The sequence below is a fragment of the Macaca nemestrina genome, chromosome 10 (assembly GCF_043159975.1).
Source record: "Macaca nemestrina isolate mMacNem1 chromosome 10, mMacNem.hap1, whole genome shotgun sequence".
NCBI lineage: Eukaryota > Metazoa > Chordata > Mammalia > Primates > Cercopithecidae > Macaca > Macaca nemestrina.
The window spans coordinates 27,994,577-28,016,528 of NC_092134.1; the positions used below are offsets into that span (position 1 = coordinate 27,994,577).

The 21,952-nt window shown below is 46.2% G+C and overlaps 1 protein-coding gene across 5 annotated transcripts in view; it reads left to right on the forward strand.

The window, feature by feature from the left end:
* The window catches only part of LOC105497703 (adaptor protein, phosphotyrosine interacting with PH domain and leucine zipper 2), a 62,543-nt gene that overhangs the window by 17,356 nt on the left and 23,235 nt on the right, over positions 1-21,952 (forward strand). For 3 of the 5 annotated variants that reach the window (XM_011768988.3, XM_011768990.3, XM_024797934.2), the window contains 9 exons: positions 1,372-1,431; positions 1,953-2,024; positions 7,785-7,872; positions 10,892-10,933; positions 11,070-11,128; positions 11,917-12,063; positions 15,320-15,402; positions 20,091-20,249; positions 21,680-21,868. In XM_011768988.3, the coding sequence (XP_011767290.2) occupies positions 1,372-1,431; positions 1,953-2,024; positions 7,785-7,872; positions 10,892-10,933; positions 11,070-11,128; positions 11,917-12,063; positions 15,320-15,402; positions 20,091-20,249; positions 21,680-21,868 (899 nt within the window). Of the gene's footprint in view, positions 1-1,232; positions 1,256-1,371; positions 1,432-1,952; positions 2,025-7,784; positions 7,873-10,891; positions 10,934-11,069; positions 11,129-11,916; positions 12,064-15,319; positions 15,403-20,090; positions 20,250-21,679; positions 21,869-21,952 lie in introns of those variants that run through there. The other 2 variants (XM_071071198.1, XM_024797933.2) reach the window with 2 other exon arrangements.

Consider the following 21,952-nt stretch of genomic DNA (forward strand, 5'->3'; position numbering starts at 1 on the left):
TGGCTCTGCTCCTTAGGAATAAACCCTGAATCTTAAGCTTTAACTGAGCTTTAGAAATGTAACACAAATTTTCTAGGTTGCCCACATCAGCGGTAGGAGGATAGTGGTAGAAAACCGCGGTGTAGCCAGAGATTAGAGGAATAAACAAGAGGAGAGGAAAATGAGCAGTATGGGCCTGTGAAAATGGCACAAAACAGGCCTCCTAGGGCATCGCAGCCCTTGAAGAGTAGGGCTTCCTTGGGTTTTCTGGGACAGTAGATTTAGCTGTGCTTCTGTTACCATCCATCATTGCCAGCGAGTGTTCTAAGCCTGGTGGAATCTGACCTTGTCATATGTTGCTTCGGTCCCCGCTGTGCTTCCGGTATGTGTGAGCGTGGGCCCCGGGGGCCTGCACACCTTCCCACTGCCTCACTCCCAGCCTGATCTCGCCTCCAAGCGCACAGCTCTTGCTCCAGCCACGCTCCACTTCAGAGCCGTTCAGGCAGGCAGTGCACTTCTTCCACGTGTTGGCGCCTCCTAGAAAGCTCGTCCCCATGGCTGACTCCTAGTCTGTCTTCAGGAGCCTGCTTAAAACATCTCTTCCCTGGAGACTGTCTGTCAGAGCCTCCCAACACAGCCAGTATTTTTCTTTTGCAGTTCTCATCACACTTGTAACTATTTTTTTGATGCCTGCTTCCGTAAAAAGCCCCGTGAGGACAGGGACTGTGCCCTTGTTGAATGTCCAGCACATTATAATTGCTCACTACATTTCTTTATGGACTGAATGACCAAAAGGAGCAGTCATTTGTAAAGGGTTAAAAAATAAAATAGCAAACTTTAACCTTTTGATTTGTTTTGATCTTGTTTTCCGAATGTCTGAACAAAACATTTTATTATTTGACAGGCACACACATATTCTTTCTTTTTAGCTACATCTGCTGGAAAGGGATTTTTTTTTTCTTTTGTAATTTTTTTTTTTTTTTCTTTTGTAATTTTTTTTTTTTTTTTTGGGGACAAGATCTCACTCTATCACCCAGGCTAGAATACAGTGGCACAATGATGGGTTTCTGCAGCCTCAACCTCCTGGGCTTAAGGGGTCTTCCTGCCTCAGCCTCTTGAGTAGCTGGGACTACAGGTGCATGCCATCCTGCCTGGATAATTAATTTTTTTTTTTATTTTGCAGAGATGGAGTTTTACTGTGTTGCCTAGTCTGGTCTCAAACTCCTGATCTCAAGTGGTCTTCCTGCCTCAATCTCCCAAAGTACTAGGATTGTAGGTGTGCACCACTGGACCCAGCCAATATTACTTTTTAAGGGATTCTCGGAGATGGCATTTTTCGTGACTTTGTATACATTAGACTAATCTTACTTGCTTTTTCTCTTCTCTCCACAGAATGAGATGTGTCTGGCCACACAACAGCTTTCTAAGCAACTGCTGGCATATGAAAAACAGGTAACTTGGTGTTTATGTGGCCTATGATGCTGCTGTGTTCAGGACTTTCTTAAGTGGAACTATCCAGAGGCATCCTTAGAGACTTAAATTATTTGTTTCATTTTCTTCATAGTTTTTTTGTCTTTTCTTTCCCTTCCATTGGTGTATTGAAACCAGTGATTATCCCACAGTGTTTATGAGGTATTCTAATTAGCCTCTAGAAGTAATTAACTGCCATTGAGGGTTCCGAATCTTCAAGGGACTACAAGTGAATCAACATTAGCAATTCCAGGAAATAAACACTCAAAGTAAAAACAATATGTTTGGCAGAAAGGAATGGCCAGGGAGGGTCAGATGAGTGCACCCTGGGGGCGGGACGAAGGGGGATAGCTGTGACTCCCTCTTCAGGTAGACACTTCTGACAGGACGTGCTCTTGGAGAAGAGAGGACGTCGGTGTGGAGGGTAGTGTTCTGCAGGTGATGCTTCGTGCTGAATTCCCTGGCACTCACTTAACACCTGCTCCTTTATTCTTTGGTCTTAGAACTTTGCTCTTGGCAAAGGTGATGAAGAAGTAATTTCAACACTCCACTATTTTTCCAAAGTGGTGGATGAGGTAAGATAGCAACATAGAAAATTTGTATTTGATTCTTTCTTGAACTTTGTTTTGTTGTTATTTTGGCCCACTTTCCATTTTTAAATATCTACTTAAATATCTGAGAAGGTATCTCAACTTGTTGATCTTCCAAGGCTCCTTTCATAGAATAGGTTGCACACTATTACATTTGTTTCTGGTTTGAGGGGAAAGGCTGCAATATATATGAAGAATAGACCAAAAGAAAGATTTCTGAGAATTCAGTTTCCAAAGGAGAGTATATTAGTTTCTCAGATTACCATAACAAATTACCATGAATAGGTAGCTTCAAACAACAGAACTTTATCCCCTCCCAGTGTGCTGGAGGCCAGAAGGTTGAAGTCAAGGTGCTAGCAGGACCACACTCCCTCCATTGGCTCCAGGGAGAATCCTCATGCATCTTTTGGTGGCTCCAGGTGTTCCTTGGCTGTGGCAGCATCACTCCAGTCTGGCTTTACATCCCCCCTACCCCTCATGTTTTTCCTCTTCCATGTCTTCTCTTCTTATATAGACACTTGGCATTGGATTTAGTGACAGTCCAGGATGATCTCATTTCCGGATCCTTCATTACATCTGCAAAGACTCTTTTTTTCAAATATTCACATATTCTGGGTGGTCATATCTTTTAGGGGAGGGGCACAGTTCAATCCACTACAAAGAGTTTATTTTTATGGGTTTTTTATTATTTTTTTAATTTTGTAGAGATGGCCTTTTGCTTTATTGCCCAGGCTGGCCTCGAACTGTGGCCTCAAAGGATCCTCCTGTCTAAACCTCCCAAAGTGCTGGGGTTACAGACATGGGCCATCATGCCTAGCTTACTACAAAGGGTTTAATACAACTGTTCTTATAGCTATATTGTACAGTACATTTGGAATATTTGTTAAAAAAAAAAAAAAAAAAAAACCAGGTATTATAGGAAAAGTGCATAAATTCTAATTGTAAAAAACATAAGAACTCAGATGCTACTAGTGCTGGACAGAACTCTGCAAAATTAGGTAGATATAAATAGTTCCATCTTTTAAGGAGTTTCGAATACTCAGAAAATCATGATAAAGAATAAATATAGGCCGGGCGCGGTGGCTCAAGCCTGTAATCCCAGCACTTTGGAAGGCCGAGACGGGCGGATCACGAGGTCAGGAGATCAAGACCATCCTGGCTAACACGGTGAACACGGTGAAACCCTGTCTCTACTAAAAAAAAAATACAAAAAACTAGCTGGGCGAGGTGGCGGGCGCCTGTAGTCCCAGCTACTCGGGAGGCTGAGGCAGGAGAATGGCGTGAACCCGGGAGGCGGAGCTTGCAGTGAGCTGAGATCCGGCCACTGCACTCCAGCCCGGGCGACAGAGCGAGACTCCGTCTCAAAAAAAAAAAAAAAAAAAGAATAAATATAAAGGAATGTGCAGATGCCATTTAATTGACCAGTTATTGATCTGCAGTAGATACCGTCTTCAGTTTACAAAGTGAGAAACTAACATTCATATAAAACTGTACTGATTGCATTTTCATTTATTCAACAAACCAGTTCAACAAGCCATTATTTATTCAACAAACATTTATTGATGACCTCCTATTTAGCAGATGCTGATCCAGGCACTGGGGATATAAAAGTGAACACGTCATATGGTTTTTATTGGATGTTGTCCTCTACCCTACTAAACAGTAGGAAAAAGACAAACTTATTCTCTTTCTATACTTTTAGCACTCAGCACACTTCAGTCACCAAAAAGTGTGGGTTTTCCCCACATCAAGCAATTCTGTGACACTAGCTGACTGTCCTACAGTTTAACTCAATTCTGACATACCTACCTGGAGATAGCCTCAGATCCCACAAGTTAAGGGCATGATCCCACCAGACTACCCCCTCCCCCACACTTCAGATGCCAATTGCAAGTCCAGGCCTCTGGTACTTCTGACAAACCAGCTATAAACTGGAGGTTCCTGCAACGTCCCCCCGGGCTTTGATTATTTGCTAGAATGACTCACAAATCAGGGAAACACTTAAATTTACCAGTTTATTTTAAAGGATATTACAGAGGACACAGATGAACAGCCAGATGAAGTGATACATAGGGCAAGGTACAGGGGAGGCGGCGTGGAACTTCCATGCCCTCTCTGGAGACGTCACCCTTCTGGACACTGCCAGGTATTTAGCGACCTGGAAGCTCTGCAAAGCCTGCAGTTCAGGCATTTTTATTGGCAGCTTCATCACATAGATGTGATCAACCTCTGGCTCTCTCCCGTTCCTAGAAGACGGGGTGGGGCTGAAAGCTCCAAGCTTGTAATCATGGTTTGGTGTTTCCGGTGACCAGCCCCTATCCTGGAGGCCACCAGGAGTTGCCTCATCAGAACAAAAGACACTCTCATCACCCAGGAAATTCCAAAGGATTAGGAGCTGTGTGTCAGAAACTGGGGTCAAAGACCAAATATTATAACAAAATATGTTCCTAGCACCCCTATTGCTCAGGAAATTACAAGGGTTTTAAGAGCTCTGTGCCAAGAACTGGGGGCAAAGACCAAATACATATTTTTTATTATATCATGAGCTCACATGCACTGCCGTGGCTCTCTCTCAAATGTGTTGAAATGGATAAAAGGTACATAGAAGATGTAATTATAGAGGAGCAAAAGTGATTTTTGGAAGGTGGGAGAAGAGTGTTTCTTGATTAACAGTGGAAAGATAAGCCAGGGCGGGAAGCAATGGACTGCACCCCGAAGTCACATGTGTCCTTGAGAAGAGAGCTGCTAAGGAAATGCTGTTAGTTGTCGAAACCCCAGAAGGAAGATTTCCAGTTTAAAATATTTACTGAGAACCACATTGTCATGGGCAGGAATGATGATTGTTTTAGTAGGGAGTGAATAGTTCCCAAAGGATGGAAGTGTGGTTTTTATTTTTTTATTTTTTAAGACAGAGTTTTGCTCTTGTTGCCCAGGCTGGAGTGCAATGGCACGATCTTGGCTCACCGCAACTTCTGCCTCCCGGGTTCAAGCGACTCTCCTGCCTCAGCCTTCCCAAGCAGCTGGGATTACAGGCATGCACCACCACGCCCAGCTAATTTTGTATTTTTAGTAGAGATGGGGTTTCTCCATGTTGGTCAGGCTCATCTTGAACTCCTGACCTCAGGTGATCTGCCCGCCTCAGCCTCCCAAAGTGCTGGGGTTACAGATGTGAGCCACCGTGCCCGACCAGAAGTGTGGTTGCTACAGGTAGTATCATGGCGCCCTAGAAGGTTAGCTCTGCAAGGAGTTTCCAAACAAACCTTTTGATGTAAAGACTCAGAGAGTGAAAGCAGTTAGCCCAGGTGGGGCCTAGATCTGGGAAGAGGAGAGTAACTTTTGGGGCTGTTTTCTCTACCTGGGCCTAAACCAGGCTGAAAAAATTTTAAGGCACGTTATTTGACTCAGAAATTAAAGGAGAGTTCAACAAAAACTAGAGATTTATGTGGCTTATATCTAATAGAATGCATTAGAATGAGATCTTCCATGTTATAAGTCACACAGAGATTTCCATGCATGGTGATTTCCCTAAAAGCAGAGTTTCTAGACCACTTGCTATGAGTGCACCTGAGACAGGATGTCATTGTCATTAGAGTCCACTGATTGAAGTCCGAGCACATATGCCAGGCACACTGCTCTAAGTATGTCCTGTTCATGTCACTGTCTTGTCCTCACATGTCTTAGCCATGCAAGGGAGATGCTGTTGTCCCCATTTTCTATATGGCGATGCTAAATTGGTGAGAGGTGGTGCGTGTCCCCTCCGTTCTCCTCAGTGAAGGTGCTCTAGTCAGTAGTGATTATCCTGTACAACTCACAGCTCAAAAGCCCCACGTTAAAAGCTGATGACATAACCCCCTTCATTCTTGGGGAGGAAATGAGTGGCTGGGAAATGTACCATTTCTGAAGTGCATAACCATTGGAAAGCCGCTTAATCTTTCTGAGTCTGGTTTCTCCATCTTATATGGCATCAGAAAGGCCCACTTAATTGGGCCGTGATATTGATTGAATTAAATAATGTCTATCAAAGCGTCCAGCACAGAGCCTGTTAACTGTTAATGAAACACAATAGCTTTCTTATGGAAGTTATTCTGGAAAAGTAGTCAGCACATTCTGTTCTGAAGGCAATTACTGGCATGGCTGTCTTCCCGTGTGACCCCCAAAATATAGCTGTCATGCTTTGACTTGGTCGAGCGATAGGGAAAGTGTTAGCAGCTTCCTGGCCTGGCAAATGGTTGACCTTAGGCAGGTCTTTAAGCTTATAAGAGTGGCCTCGGAAGCCACAGCCTCGAAGGACCAGATCTGTTGGGAGATGCATGTGCAGCAGGTTGATGCATATGCATGCCTGCCAGCACTGCTAACGGAAACTTTGCCACATGTTGAATCCAAAAATGATTGCTGGGTGATTTCCCCTTAGTCACCCAGCAGGAATCCCAAAATATCTGGAAGTCTGTGGTCTAGTGAGAAAATCCCTTCCACTGTATTCATTGTTGACGTCCAGATTCCCAAACATGTGAGCATAAAGGACACATTCTGTATCCCAGGCTAGGTAGTGGAAAGTAAACGAATCTTAGATCCCAGCAGCCCCAGATTAAAAGCCCCCTAGGCTATTTATTTGCCCTCTGGATTTGGAGAGCTATTTGCATGTCTGTAAAGTGGTGATGATAAATAATACCTAACTCACAGAATGGGTGAGAACTCCTTAGTATTGAGCATATAAAGCTGGCATACAAAAAAGTACTCAAAGATGCACTGATAGGGATGATTTTTATTTCTCCTAGATAATTTACAAAGTTAGAATTTACTGAGTTCTTGAGGTAGAAGGGGAAAAAGAGTCAAGAGCTGTTAAAATCATCTGGTGAGGAGCATCACATCCTAATGCAGTCATCTTATTCTCAGAAAGGCCCTTTTCTAGACTATACGTCTGAAATCTGGCAGATTTTTTTTTTTTTTTAGATGGAGTCTCAGTCTGTCGCCTGGGCTGGAGTGCAGTGGTATGATCTCGGCTCACTGCAAGCTTGACCTCCCGGGTTCACACCACTCTCCTGCCTCAGCCTCCCGCCTAGCTGGGACTACAGGCACCCACCACCACGCCAGCTAATTTTTTGTATTTTTAGTAGAGACAGGGTTTTACTGTGCTAGCCAGGATGGTCTCGATCTCCTGACCTCGTGATCCCCCCGCCTCGGCCTCCCAAAGTGCTGGGATTACAGGCGTGAGCTGCCGTGCCCGGCTGGTAGGGAATATTCTTTCTCCAAAGTCACTTCCAGGCCCATAGCTGGCCATGGTTTTCAGGCGAGCAGGTTTCCAGCAGGCCTGTCTTTCAGGCGTGGCTTCAGCCTCCCTGGAGAGCGAGAGAGCCGAGCAGCCTGGCGAGGTCCTGAGCCATGACCAGCCCTGACAGCTGGCTGTGTTCTCTGCAGGCACATCCAGGCACTCCGATTCTCCAGTGGGGTGGGGCCCAGAGTGGGAACACAGAAGAAGCAGAGTCTGCCCGGTGAACAGGGTAACGATGGGCCCAGACACTCTGTTAGCAAGCTTCATTGGTGCCCTGGTCAGTCAGAACCTTGCATTTCATTGTTCATGCTTCTAGGCCAATATCATTTACTGCTTTGTGAAGGGTACTTGTTTGCTAAGGAAGTTTGAGCTGTGTGACCACACGGAAGTGTTCAGTGTGATTCCTTGGTGAAATGAGACTATGTCAATAATAATAATGTATTTAATTTACTTGAATACCATTCTCTTTCTTTCAGCTTAATGTTCTCCATACAGAGCTGGCTAAACAGTTGGCAGACACAATGGTTCTACCTATTATACAATTCCGAGAAAAGGATCTCACAGGTAAAGTAGCTGAGTTCAATGCCAGTTACCTTCAAAATATTATGTAATGCACTTAATAATTCTTACTGCATTACTTTCTTTAAATGTGTGGATCACTGAGAAATGCCTTTCTTTTTGAGCAGTTCAATTTAGCGAACTTTTACTGACTTCCCACTATGTTCCTGGCTCACCTAAAGGAGGTCACAGGCCAACGAGAAGACAGGTGTGGAAACAGATGGTTGCGATGTCATGCGATGAGGGCAGCAGGACAGAGATGCACAGGCGTAGAAACAGCACACACAAAGGCGTGCTAGGGAAGGCCTCCTAGAGAAGGTGATCTCTGAGCTGGGTTTTGAAAAATGACATTAAGGTCGTGTTCCAGGTTAGGGGACATTTGTGAAGTCATGCTGTTCTTGGGGGAACCGTGAATGCTTTGGAATGGAAGGTGAGGGCTTGAAGAGGGGAAGACGGGATAGGAACCTTGCTTTCCTTGTGCTAGACTCTGGTGCTGCTCTTACGGAACTCCCAGTTAGTGAGTAAGGGAATCTGAGAGTAAGAAAACTTAGTTGTCCTTTTGGACTAATTTTGGTTCTTCAATTAAAATAAAGCATTAGGACAATTTTATATTTCTTAGAAATCAGGGTAGTCACAAAATGCACGTAAAAAATAATGAATAATCTTGAAAAAACTTAGCTGATGTTAGAAAAGGGACTCCACATTTTCTAGTCCTATTCTCTCTTCATTGAAAGTATTTATTACTTAGAGTTTAAGAATTACATTTTCTAGAACACTGATATAAACAAGTCGCTGGCTCCCAAAAAGCCTAAACTAGAATGCTAAAACATCTGTTCAGTATAGTACTTACTCTTTAAAAATATATCACCTTGAACTTCCTTTGCAGCAGGGTTAGAGGCGGAGAAAGGTTGCAGTAAATATAAAGACAAGTCTTAAAGGTGAAGATCGGCCGGGCGCGGTGGCTCACGCCTGTTATCCCAGCACTCTGGGAGGCTGAGGCGGGCGGATCACGAGGTCAGGAAATCAAGACCATTCTGGCTAACACGGTGAAACCCCGTCTCTATTAAAAATACAAAAAATTAGCCGGGCGTGGTAGCACGTGCCTATAGTCCCAGCTACTTGGGAGACTGAGGCAGGAGAATGGCCTGAACCTGGGAGGCAGAGGTTGCAATGAGCCGAGATCGCGCCACTGCACTCCAGCCCGGGCGACAGAGCGAGACTCCACCTCAAAAAAAAAAAAAAAAAAAAAAAAAAAGGTGAAGCTTCTCCCCGCTTGCTTTGAGATCCCCTGTGTTCATGTCACCTGAGGCTAAGGAACAATGATAGAACCGGCATAAACTCTACTTAAGATCAGTTTGTCAGCACTAAAACTCAATGAATAAAAAATAACAAGTAATATATCCATTTGCTTGCATAAAGGGAAACCTTGATTAAACAAAGCAGGAATTTTAGTGCTTTTTAGTGTTGCTCATCTATCATTGCATAGGAAGCTAAAACATGCTTGCTGCAGTCATCTGCTAATTATTCAGTTCTCACTGAATGCCTTAGCATTTTTTTTGAAGAGTTTTCTCTAAATAAAATCATTAGAAGTGAGCGGGATGTCATTTGAAAAACAAACTCCAAGTCTGTTTGAAAGAAGATAATCATCTCCTAAGACCTGTGTTGTCAGATTTATGTCTTTCAGGTTTGCTTGTGGGAGGCAGAACTAGAATTGAGAGTGCCCAGCAGCATTAATGACAGTGGCCTCTGCTAATGCAGAGTGACCCCAAATGTGGATGAGTAGTATTTGCCCAGGATGGTGATTTTTTTAAGTGGAATAAAACTGCTCATTAGTAGTAAGAAGGAGTCTTCTTAGTATCTTGAAAAAAGTTAAACATCCTTTTCTGATGCCACCAGGACATCCCTTTGAAGTATTTGGCCCCAGGTCATACCTGAGTCAACATCAGACCAAATTAGAATCTGACCTCCCCTCTGCTCCCACCATCTGCCTAGACAGTGGTGGTTTAGCTTACATTTCTCAGCCTTTATTTACTCACCAACACAAGTACGTAATCTGAATGAAGAGAACACAAGAGATATTAAGGAAACTACTTAACATTGATAAGTAAAGAAACCTAAAACTTGACTCCAACGAGAAGTAAAAGATGGGAGAGAGAAAAAAATGCAAGCGGGAAAGGGCAGAAAGCAGCCTGATACCGACAGAGAATGAATGACGCGAAGAGAATTGAAAAGCTGGAGGCAGTTTGGAGGCAAATTGAAAACCAGTATAACCAATATAGATGTGAATGGCTTGGCTTTGTTTGATAAAATGAAAATGGATTGTTTCAGAATTGTAGAAAGTGTCACTTTCTTTTAGGTATCGATTGTTGTGTTTTTAAGTTTCTAACCTTGGACAGTCACTGCTCTCAATGATCTTTTTGGATTTTTGGTCTTGGGCTTGGTTCAGCCATCTCTGTGCATGGTGGGCGTGGCACTCACTTGGAGTAATAGTTATTGGTGTTGGCTTGTCGCAAGTACAGTATGCTAGATTGTGTCACATTTTTCATTAATAAAAGCACCCCATATTCCTTTGGCCAGTGGTGACTCCAGTAAGTCTGATATTAAAATGGCAACACAGGAAGCTTCTGGGTTCTGGCTGTAGAAAGACGTATTAAGACACTCTATTTGGGGGCTGAGGCATCAGAACTTAAGTTTATACTCCAGGTCTCCATGAAAAGTACCTGTCCACCGCACTGTCCAGCCCACCTCCCCGGCGTGCGCTCTCCCTCACAGACCCTGAGCACTATGTGGAGATTCAGGACTGCTCGGGCCGTGAGCGTCACTGGGTGTGGGGCATGGTTGAAGCCCATATGTTCCAGTGAGCCCAGCTCCCAGCCTCTGGGCCAGGCCTGTGAGAGCTGGGGACTGAGGGTGCAGGGGCTTCTCTTGCACGCATATTCTCTTATTTTGGGGGGAAAGTGCAGAGCTCTGGGTAGGCATGTTTTATTGTTCATTGCTCTAAGACGGTCCCTTTTCTCTTTTTCAGAAGTAAGCACTTTAAAGGATCTATTTGGACTCGCTAGCCATGGTAGGCACCTTCTCCATTCCTGGTGTGTGGGTGTGTGGGTGTGTGGGCTTCCTGTGGCGGGGAGGAGACCCCCAATGAATGTTCTTCCCTTTCGACCCTGACCCTCCTGGGTGCTCAGATGTCTGTTTATTTTTAGAGCATGACCTCTCAATGGCCAAATACAGCAGGCTGCCTAAGAAAAAGGAGAATGAGAAGGTAAGAGCACTTTACATGTCGTTTTTCACTCCATTTACATAAAGGCCTTTCACGCCTTCCTCTTGTGAATTTATGGCATAAAAATTCACAAGTGTCTTTTTTTTTTTTAAAATATACATGGACTTTTAAAATTATTCATTCCTAATCTCATGAGTAGGCCTCCACTTCTCTATTCTGTCTTTTCAAACTGGTTTATTAAACACCAGCTTAGAGCCATTGTAAGATTGTGATCACACAGGGGTTTTAACTTCAGCTTGCTGCCTCGTCTGACTCATTTATCACCCAGGTCACGTGAACTCCTTGCCCCAGGTGTTGACTCTGATTCTTTAACCCATGCTTTCCAGGACCTTCGCTACTCTGGATAATATTGACTACTTTCATGCATATAACTTTTTACTTCTGTTACATGATTTCCTTGGGCTAAATTATTTCCTTGGCATACATTCTCATGAGTGAACTAGAATGTCTGTGGCCTTCTTCAGTACGTGCTGCCATATTGTTATCCTGAAGGACTGCAGGACTGACGTTGCACTGTTCCGGGAGAATACTGGCTTCACCTCACTGCGGCCTCAGAGCACTGAGATGCTGTTTCTTGCATATTTTTAATTTGGATTTTTTAGAAAGTTGAGGTGCAGCCTTATCGGTGTTTTATTATATTTGTCACAAAAATGGTTATTTGTCACAAAAAAGGTTATAATGCCTAAACACACACGTTTTGAAGAGTACGCTTTTACAGAATTGTCATGTACAGTAGACAACTTGAAGTTTTCCTTTCACCTTTTCACCAGGTGAAGACTGAAGTTGGAAAAGAGGTGGCCGCAGCCCGGCGGAAGCAGCACCTCTCCTCCCTTCAGTACTACTGTGCCCTCAACGCGCTGCAGTACAGAAAGCGGATGGCCATGATGGAGCCCATGATAGGATTTGCCCACGGACAGGTAGGGGAGTCCCTTCCTGAGGGCTGAAACCTAAGCCAGCTGTGGCGTTCTGCTGAGAGAGCACTTAGGAGAAACTGAAGCATCATCCATCATAGAAAGAAATATAAATGCACAATCTCCCTGGCAACTTTGTGGGATTCAGCACTGGGACAGCTTCCAGTTGAGCTGGGTCATCTTCAACTGGACATGCACTGGCCTCGAGTTAGGCCATATGTTCGGGAAATGAGGCCTGGGTCCCAAGCCTCTCTTGGGAAGGAGCCTATGTGGCCGTTTTTTCTAATCCAAATGAAAGCCAGCTGGGTGCAGCTCTCCTAGAAGCAGCTCCCGCCGGGGTTGGGATAGCTCACCTGTCACCCAGGACTCCTGGCACTCCTTGCTGCTCTGTAGTAAGGCCCCCGTCTGCTGGCTTCTCAGGCGGCACCTCTCCTAGGTGATCCCCAGCACCTAAACATCTGGGCATGGGGAGACGTTGCCAGTGTTTTATGAGGTCTTCTGTATTCATTGGGTTTCTATCCTCCTATTTAATGGCTGACTGAATATTTATCTTGAGAGGCTGTACTCTAAGGATGGGGACTTGACTACAGGGGCACCAGTGCGGCAGGGACAAGAGTGAGTGTGAGTGTGAGGCTGATGGCACCAGCCCCTCACTTTCCACCCCGTCCTGCATTTGCCTCACTTGCGTTGTCTCCAGAGCCATCCTTTGGCCCGTGAGAAAGGCACCCAGGAATCTTCTCTCAGCGGACAATCTAGGAACAGAAGGGGATGTGAGGAAGCAAAATGTTGTTAAGAAAGTCACCAACTTAAAAATACCTGATATATGAACATCTAATACTTCTATAATACATTTTTAAGGCACGTATATTAAAAAACAAAAACCTCACGTCAGTGTCATTCAACAAAAAGGGGAATGAGAGAAGAGCTTTAACCCATTTCCTGTTCAGAGAAAAAAAGTGCCGCTCACTGCCAGCACAGTACCCTCAGGGCAAATGGGAAAGGGGTTCGGAAAATACCCAAGCTCAGTTGTCTTCCTTTTTAGTCTAGTTGTTAGATTGTTGAATGGTGAGTTCACTAGAGTCAGCCTATGCGTTTGGAAGTGATATTTAAATAGAGCGATAGAGTCTTTCTGTGTCATCTGAGTGAAGTAGCACCACCCAGCTGTGGGCGTCAGTCTTCAGCAGATCTTGGGAGCTGTCCAGGTGCTTATGGTGGGCACTTGTGCACACAGGTGTGCAGTAACTCATACTGTTGCCCTCCTCTCCCCTGCAGGCCGTATCGCAGCTAGCAGATGGCCTCGCCATGTTAGAGAATGCCAGGGCTCTCTTTGTTCTCTTTAGTTAACCCCTCCTGGATTGACGCCATCCCCCTGGGACCGTAACCTTGCTCAGTCAGAGCCCTAGGGTCAGGAAGGGTCTCAGATCTAGCGTCTCAGAAGGATGAGCAGCTCCAGTCCTGAGCGGTCAGTGCTGTAGAACTTGCTTGATAAGAGGGTGTCCTGCAAGGCCTACAGGACAAGCTTGACACCAGCTGGTTTCATTCTTGTTCATGGCCAAGGACTACCTCACTGCTCCCTGCCTGGATTCTCTAAGTGAGTGCTCTGGCCACAGAGGGAGAAGAGGAGCTGTGGGTACCGTAGCACACATGTAGCCCCAGTCCTGGGGGAACAGCAGAGCACACCACCATTATTGAGTGGCAGGAGCATCATTGTTGAGAGCTGAGAATGGCATCTTTTGTTTTTCATATCCAGATATCAAGGCACAAGACCAAGCAGGCCCTTTCCCTATGGATTATTTTAAAATGCAGATGAAAACAATAGCTCCTTCTCCTAGACAAGTTTGTCGCCTGGCACTGTGGGGTCATCTTCTGGATGATTCAGAAGCATTAGCTCTCCTCCTGCCTCATCCGACCTTGGCAATCAGGGTTTATTGAGCCCCGGCATCTGTGGTTCTGTGAACATAGCACTTCCTGCTGCTCACGAAGGCACATGTGGTGGAGACTCACCAGGCTTCTCCGCACCACCCACCTTTGTGGAGGTGTGGGGACTCCATTCCTGCCTTCTCCAGCCCTTGAAGTCATGTTGGGTCCTCATGCCTGCAAACTGAGGCTCTGTAATCGGTGCGCAGGTTTTTGAGAACAGAACAGTGACCTCCAGTGCCATTCTGATGGGACAGGCCGTGATGTGGCTGTAGAGCTGGCGTCTTACCTGGCCTTCCGTTCATCCATTCGCCCACTTTCCTTAGGGATTATGTGAGCCCCTGCTCTAAGGAGCTTGCAGAATAGTAGAGGAGCTAAGACATGGCCTAGGAGTCTAAATGCCAAAGCAGTTCAGGGAGGGGAAGGGGAGAGAGGCCACCACGACATCGTGCCATTGGAAATGCAGAGTGCTGATTTAACCGATTAATGATATTAAATGATTAATATTCATTTTGATATTTAACATTTCAGGGGTTCCAAATGGCATTTCCAGTGGTGATCTCTGTATGATTCAAAGATCATGGGGCCAGAAGAGCCCCGTGCATGTATCACCTGGTTAGGATGACCACAGTCATCCGTTTTTAACCTGTGATAACTAAGTACATTAGAATACATGCTTTCCCAGGGTGTCTGGGGAGTCGATGCAAAGCCGACAGAACTATGCTGAGAATACCTGCCAGCCTCTTCAGGGTCAGAGGTCGATGCTGGTGCCCGCCATGCCAGGAAAGAGAGGCTTCCAGGTCAGACAGATGAGCTGGGTTAGTGTGTGAGAGAATACCCTTGCTCACACGGAACGTTTTCTCTCTTTTCTATCATCTAGGCTTGCACCTGTTACTGTTACCTCTCAACCAGCAGACATAGAAAATGGAGCAGTTCCTACCTAATGGGCAGATTTGTAGAAGTCATGGCTGTAGAAGAATGGAAACTGGAGCTGCTCAGGGTGGGATGATGCAGACGCCACTAATACGCAGAGATGTTCTTCTTCCCTCTCCCGCACCCCTGCCCTCCAGGGTTTGTCAGGGGACCCAGACTTTCTGGGAAGTGAATATTAGACAGGAGTCACAGGAAGTAAGGAATCCCTTCCCTGGGCACCCAAAGCCAGCAACCGTGGTTTCAGTTTCAAAGTGCATAGTGTTCAGGTGTAGACTCAGTAGAGATGCTGCCAGTGCCGCGTGCGAGGCGGGCCAGCCGGCTGTGATGGCTGCCCTCACACTGCCTGTCTCACCTTCAGTGAGTTCAGTGATCACTTCCCTGGATGATTTTCAGAATATTTTATATCTTTCAGATTAACTTTTTTAAGAAGGGAGCAGAGATGTTTTCCAAGCATATGGACAGCTTTTTATCCTCCGTTGCAGACATGGTTCAAAGGTAATGCTGCACTCCGGCCGGCTCTTGTGTGCCCCTTGCCTTTCCTGCTGCTCTGACATCTCTGGGAGGTCGGGGGAGGGTTCTAACTGTGGAGGGTCGCACAGAGCCTCTGTCCACCCCAGAAATGCTCAGTAACAGTGCCCTCACCTTAGCTGCCAATATTCATAAATAGCTGGGGCACCCTGGCGGAGTTTTCTCCGGATCTCTTGTTGTGAATGTTGGAGTTTCACATGTTACATGCCTGGGAGTCCAGCTTAGCTTTGCTGTGGTTTTAGAAGAGCTCTTGGCTTTCTTTGAGAGTACGTGGGAGTAGCAGGTGGAAGTGCTGTCACTTTTCAGGAAACTCTGACCAGCGCATTAATTTATAATAGACAAAGGAGGGATAGAGCCTTTTTGGAATTAATTTTTAAAACTGCATGTGCGTATTTTAAGAAATACAACGTCACTCTCTTCGGTAGCTGAGTAACTGCCACACTTACCGGAGGCTGTGGCCGCCCTGCCGCCCGCCCTCCCCAGCTTCCATGACGGGGAGCTCTGCGGGGGGCCCTGGCCCCTGCAGCCTCAGGCTTGGTCCATCCGGAGCACGGCGTGGGCTTCCCAAGTGCTTGCCACGAGTTCTGGAGTGTAGAAATAGGTCCGTGTGTGTGTGTGTGTGTGTGTGTGTGTGTGTGTGTGTGTGTGTAATTGACAAATAGACAAAATGGAAGTAATAGGAATTTTATTTCATGTGGATACATGAAAAGAAAGTTGCTCATTTTCTTGAAGATGTTGCGTTTCACCACACCTCATGAAGGCTAACCAAGGGAACTGATCTAGGTAGAAGTCTATCTGAAATGCTCCAAAAATAATCAGTCCCAAGAAAAACCAGTGCTGAGCATTGAGACAGACGCAAAGGGAGTCGAGAGCATGTACCCCTTCCTGAAGGTCCCTGAGCTGTTTTGCTCTGAATAATTGGCAGCAGTGAGTGATGTAGCTTTTATTTATAATTATGCTAGAAACCAACTTGTGAAATCTGATTGCAGTTTCTTGCCTTTTAATTTCTTTGGTTCTTAGCCCCTGGGAATGTCAGGAGGAGGTAGAAGATGAGAGGCTATTAAATGGTCACTTTGTAAAACTATCCTCTCTCCCTCATCTTTCTTTTTTTTTTTTTTTTTTTTTTACTTTTTTTTTTTTAATTTATTTATTATTATTATACTTTAAGTTATAGGGTACATGTGCATAACGTGCAGGTTTGTTACATATGTATACTTGTGCCATGTTGGTGTGCTGCACCCATCAACTCGTCATTTACATCAGGTATAACTCCCAGTGCAATCCCTCCCCCCTCCCCCCTCCCCGTGATAGGCCCCGGTGTGTGATGTTCCCCTTCCTGAGTCCAAGTGATCTCATTGTTCAGTTCCCACCTATGAGTGAGAACATGTGGTGTTTGGTTTTCTGTTCTTGTGATAGTTTGCTAAGAATGATGGTTTCCAGCTACATCCATGTCCCTACAAAGGACACAAACTCATCCTTTTTGATGGCTGCATAGTATTCCATGGTGTATATGTGCCACATTTTCTTAATCCAATCTGTCACTGATGGACATTTGGGTTGATTCCAAGTCTTTGCTATTGTGAATAGTGCTGCAATAAACATACGTGTGCATGTGTCTTTATAGCAGCATAATTTATAATCCTTTGGGTATATACCCAGTAATGGGATGGCTGGGTCATATGGTACATCTAGTTCTAGATCCTTGAGGAATCACCATACTGTTTTCCATAATGGTTGAACTAGTTTACAATCCCACCAACAGGGTAAAAGTGTTCCTATTTCTCCACATCCTCTCCAGCACCTGTTGTTTCCTGACTTTTTAATGATTGCCATTCTAACTGGTGTGAGATGGTATCTCATTGTGGTTTTGATTTGCATTTCTCTGATGGCCAGTGATGATGAGCATTTTTTCATGTGTCTGTTGGCTGTCTGAATGTCTTCTTTTGAGAAATGTCTGTTCATATCCTTTGCCCACTTTTTGATGGGGTTGTTTGTTTTTTTCTTGTAAATTTGTTTGAGTTCTTTGTAGGTTCTGGATATTAGCCCTTTGTCAGATGAGTAGATAGCAAAAATTTTCTCCCATTCTCTCCCTCATCTTTCACTGTCTCTTCCTCATCCTGCTTTAACTCTCAGAATTCCTCGGCCTTCTATGTTTCTGGAAGAACCATCATCTATGCCTCAATTTTTTTCACACACCTGATTATTTTCTGAATGGGTAGGAGGACATCTGTGCCCATGCGTGTGAGATGTCGTGGTTTCCTCTTTCTGCAGATCTTAGAGCCTGTGTCTTCCCTTCTTGTCAGCATTTCCATGAACCATTATTAGGCCAACCCAAGTATAGCACCAGCCATCCTGAGAGAACCACAACCCGGGCATTAATGTCAGAGGCTGCGCCTAGGCTACATGGCCTTCTCTGTGCCGGCTGGGGCTGGCTCTGCGAGTCACCCCCTCTGTCTGACAAGCTGTATTTAGCTATGGGGTGACAGGCAGCTGGTGGGGTTTCCAAACTGAACCTTGCAGTACTTGATTCGAATAACTAAAGTACTGTTTTGAGTGCTACTTTTCCTATAAGTTTTCATTTCATGTTGGTGAGTAAATATGACCGCTCTTCTCCAAACCAAGGGGTGGTTTTGCTGCCGCATTGCCATGCATGAGCGGCCAGCCCACCCAGGGAGGCCTCAGAGCAGGATCTGGTGGTGGCCTTGAAGCTGTGCAGCCCTTCCCCGGGGGATGATGCCACAGGTGCTCCGTGCTTTCACGGTGGGGGTGGATTCAGAACCCAGTGGTGGGACTCCAGATAGCACGGCATGGTTTCCAGCCACCCCGCAGAGCTTTATTCCCTAACCCTATAGTGATACAGTTCTACCTTTCTGCAGCTCATATCTATAGATGAACAGATACATAATTGTGTGTGTGTGTGTGTGTATACATGCTTTTTTTTTTAATATCTGTGAAGAGAACCAGTTGAAAGCAATTAATTTTAACCCTGTTCCTTTGGTTCCCGGGAACCTTGGATGAGCTCCCAGTGTTTGAGCCTGAGTCTGTGTGGGGCAGGGGAGAAGGGGAAGGCAGGTCAGCTACTAAAAATCTCCTGGGGTTGTACGCAAGATGCCACGTTGGTGCCCGTGTCCTTCTGGGGACGGGGTCCTTCTTTTGTATCACATCTTCAAAGAGGTTTCTCACCCATAAAAGCTGACCCTGAGCTCTTGACAGGCTCTTGGTCCCTCCTCCCCCTTCTCCCCTCCCCCTTTCTCCTCCCCTGTCCTATGTGCTGAGCTTGGTCTTCCACGTTCCATTCTCTCAGCCAGGGTAGTGACAAGCAGGCGAAGCTAATCAAGTTTGTCCTCCAGCTTACCTGTCCTAAGGCCACCAATGGTAGAGTCCCCCATCATCCCAGTCAAATGTCAGAAAAGCCAAAATTGAGCTGCATTAAAGACGAGGAGCTGACCAGGAGTGGAGGCTCACGGCCATAATCCTAACACTTTGGGAGGCCGAGGTGGGTGGGTCACTTGAGGCCAGGAGTTCAAAACCAGCCTGGCCAACATAGTGAAACCCCTTCTCTACTAAAAATACAAAAATTAGCTGGGTATGGTGGTGCATGCTTGTAATCCCAGCTGTTTGGGAGACTGAGGCATGGGAATCGCTTGAACCCAGGAGGTGGAGGTTGTAGCGAGCCAAAGCAAGAGTCTAGACAGACAGACAGACAGACAGACAGACAGATAGATAGATAGATAGGGAGTGGGGAAATATGGAATGCCCAAGCCAACATTCCTTAATTACAGAAGAGAGAGAATCCTGAGGTGCTCACGTGGAGAAACGCCCCCCGTTTGCTTCTGATTTTAACCCTGTGATTGCCGTGTCTCCTGTGACACAGTGCAGAGGAAGCCTCCTCTAAAGTGTGATTTCTCAGATGGATGGGCCCTGTTGGGCAGACTGTCACAACTGGGTGGGGTGGCCTGGTGAGGTCTAGCTTAGTAGGGGTAAAGGGCAGCCACCATTTCCACACCTCAGCACACACCTCCATGAAAACCAGGGGCTAATGTCCCAGAGCCAGGCCATCTGTCCACTTACCCCCGTGTGGGCAGCCCTCGGCCTGCTAGCCCACGCAGCCTCGGGGCAGATCTGTGGCTGTTAGAAAAGGAAAAGCATTGCCTTTGGCTTTGTGGTTGCACCTTAGTACCACTTCCTGGTCATTTTCCTGTCAGCACCGCCCCTGCCTGAACCGAGAGCGGGGGAGGCCTGACTACCATTTCATTCCTTCCTTTCTGGAACTTGCTTAGGCTGCCTGTGTGAGCAGCCCTGGAGGAGGGGCTTCTCAAAGCTTTTCTCCAAAAATGTGCATCAGCGGTGCGAAGCATGGATACCTCTGTCAGCAGCAAAACTGTTCAGCTGGGTTCAAGCATAGGTCAGTGGCATTCCTTAGGTTCTGTTTTAAAACAGCAGTCATATAGACACATTTACTACTGCAAAATTGAGTCCCTGTGATTCATAGTTTTCAGGGTCTAAGGGTAGAGGGTTGTGGCCTTGTAGGAGGCTGGCAGCTCCATCTGTAAGGCCGGAAGCTTGGCGGGGGTGGAGTGATGGCTGCCAGTGGCTTCTTAGTAGTGCTGGGTTGGCCTGCAGTGAGTAACTGACCCAACACCTTCTGTCTTAAGCATTCAGGTAGAACTGGAAGCCGAGGCGGAAAAGATGCGGGTGTCCCAGCAAGAATTCCTTTCTGTTGATGAATCTGTTTACACTCCAGACTCTGATGTGGCCGCACCACAGATCAACAGGAACCTCATCCAGAAGGCTGGTTACCTTAATCTCAGAAAGTGAGAACGCCACCGTCTGCCTCTTTTTCTGAAATCAGTTTTCCCTAAGAAGTGGCTGAAAAGCGATCTTACACGCCCCATTAAAGTCGGAGGGAGGTGGGCGGGTGAGACTGGGAAGAACTCCCATCACAGCAGCCCTCCCACTTGCAACACAGGAAACCTCTGGGGCCCAGGCGCTGAACCGCACTGAGAGATGGGGCTGGAATGAGTCCTCTAAGAGCCCGGTGCTGTAGACTCCAGGACACTGTGGCCCACCCTTGTCTCTGGTCACTGTGGCCATGTGCAAACAGACCACTCTTAACTGTTACCATCCTGGACCACTGACATTTTTTATCCCGTCATGCCACTTCCCCCACACCAGCTGGCGGGTGAGAGCCATGTGCTGGAGACCTCCCCGCGAGCCAGAGGCAGCGTCAGAAGGCTTTTAGAGTCAGTTCGATTCATACTGATTGGGTCACACATTTACCACTCGGGTCTTTAAGTGTCCATTTTGAATGGAAGGGATGATCAGGTTTAAGTGCTTCTGTGAGCGCAGAGGATATTGTCATGGTGTGGTGTGAAAAGCACTGACTTTGGAATCAGACAGCCCAGCTGGGCTGAGCCTTGATCTCTTCATGTGTAAAATGCAGCTGATAACCGCACCTGCTTTATGAAGTTAGATTGAATGTGTTCATCCCTCCCAGGCAGTGAGCACTCAGATGTCAGCCGCTGCCATTTGGGGAAATTACTGGGACAGGAAAACCAGTGCCTTTGGACATAGTTGCTACTCTGTAAATACTGAGCCAAGTAAAGTATTTGAAAACCCCCAGTGGAGGGTCCATGGAGAGGAACTGCCAGCTGTTAGCAGGCTGGAGCACCTCTAAGGTCTGGGAACTTGCAGCGATCACAAGCTAAATGTCCCCTGGAGTTCTGCAGGCGTAGAAAACCCACTGGGTTCTGTTGTTACTTGCCAGGAACTAGATTTTCCTTTTGTAAGCAGCCCACAAAACAAGAATGACCTTCAGTTAAAGCAAATCTGTTGAGAGCCTCCTAGGACCGGTGGGTGCTGTGGGCTAAGGCAACCGTGAGTAGATTCAGAGCAGCTCAGCTCCAGGTCTCAGAGAAATGATTCTCCAGGTGTTCAGTTCTTCATGGTGGTGGACTCATTCTAGTTCCATCTCCTGGTTTAGTAGTCAGCGTGTGGCTGCAGTGCGGGGTCGGCCCTGGGACTGGTATCTCCCTTGGAAGCAGAGCCCGTGATCTCCCAGATCATTCTAGCTAAATTGTACCCTTCTGCTGCTCTTTCCACTTGAATGGGCAGTTTTGCTTTAACGATATAAAGAAACACATTATTTCTAAAATGCCACCAGTACCCATAACGAGGCAGCAAGACTTAGAGGTGCGGCTGGTGCTTTCTGGTACTAATGGGCTTTTTAAAACACAACCCACAGCAAAACAGGGCTGGTCACTACCACCTGGGAGAGGCTTTATTTCTTCACCCAAGGTGGGAATCTGATGTGTCAGCCCAGGGGAGCCGTGGCTGGAGGTTTGATCCAGGACCTGGACAACTGCTCAGTAATGGCTGTGGATTGCGAAGACCGGCGCTACTGCTTCCAGATCACCACACCCAATGGAAAATCGTATGTCTCACGCGTTTTATTTGGGAGGAGAACGAGTATAGTGGTTTCACCCGTGCCAGGGGCCTCCTAGTTCATTCCTACGTG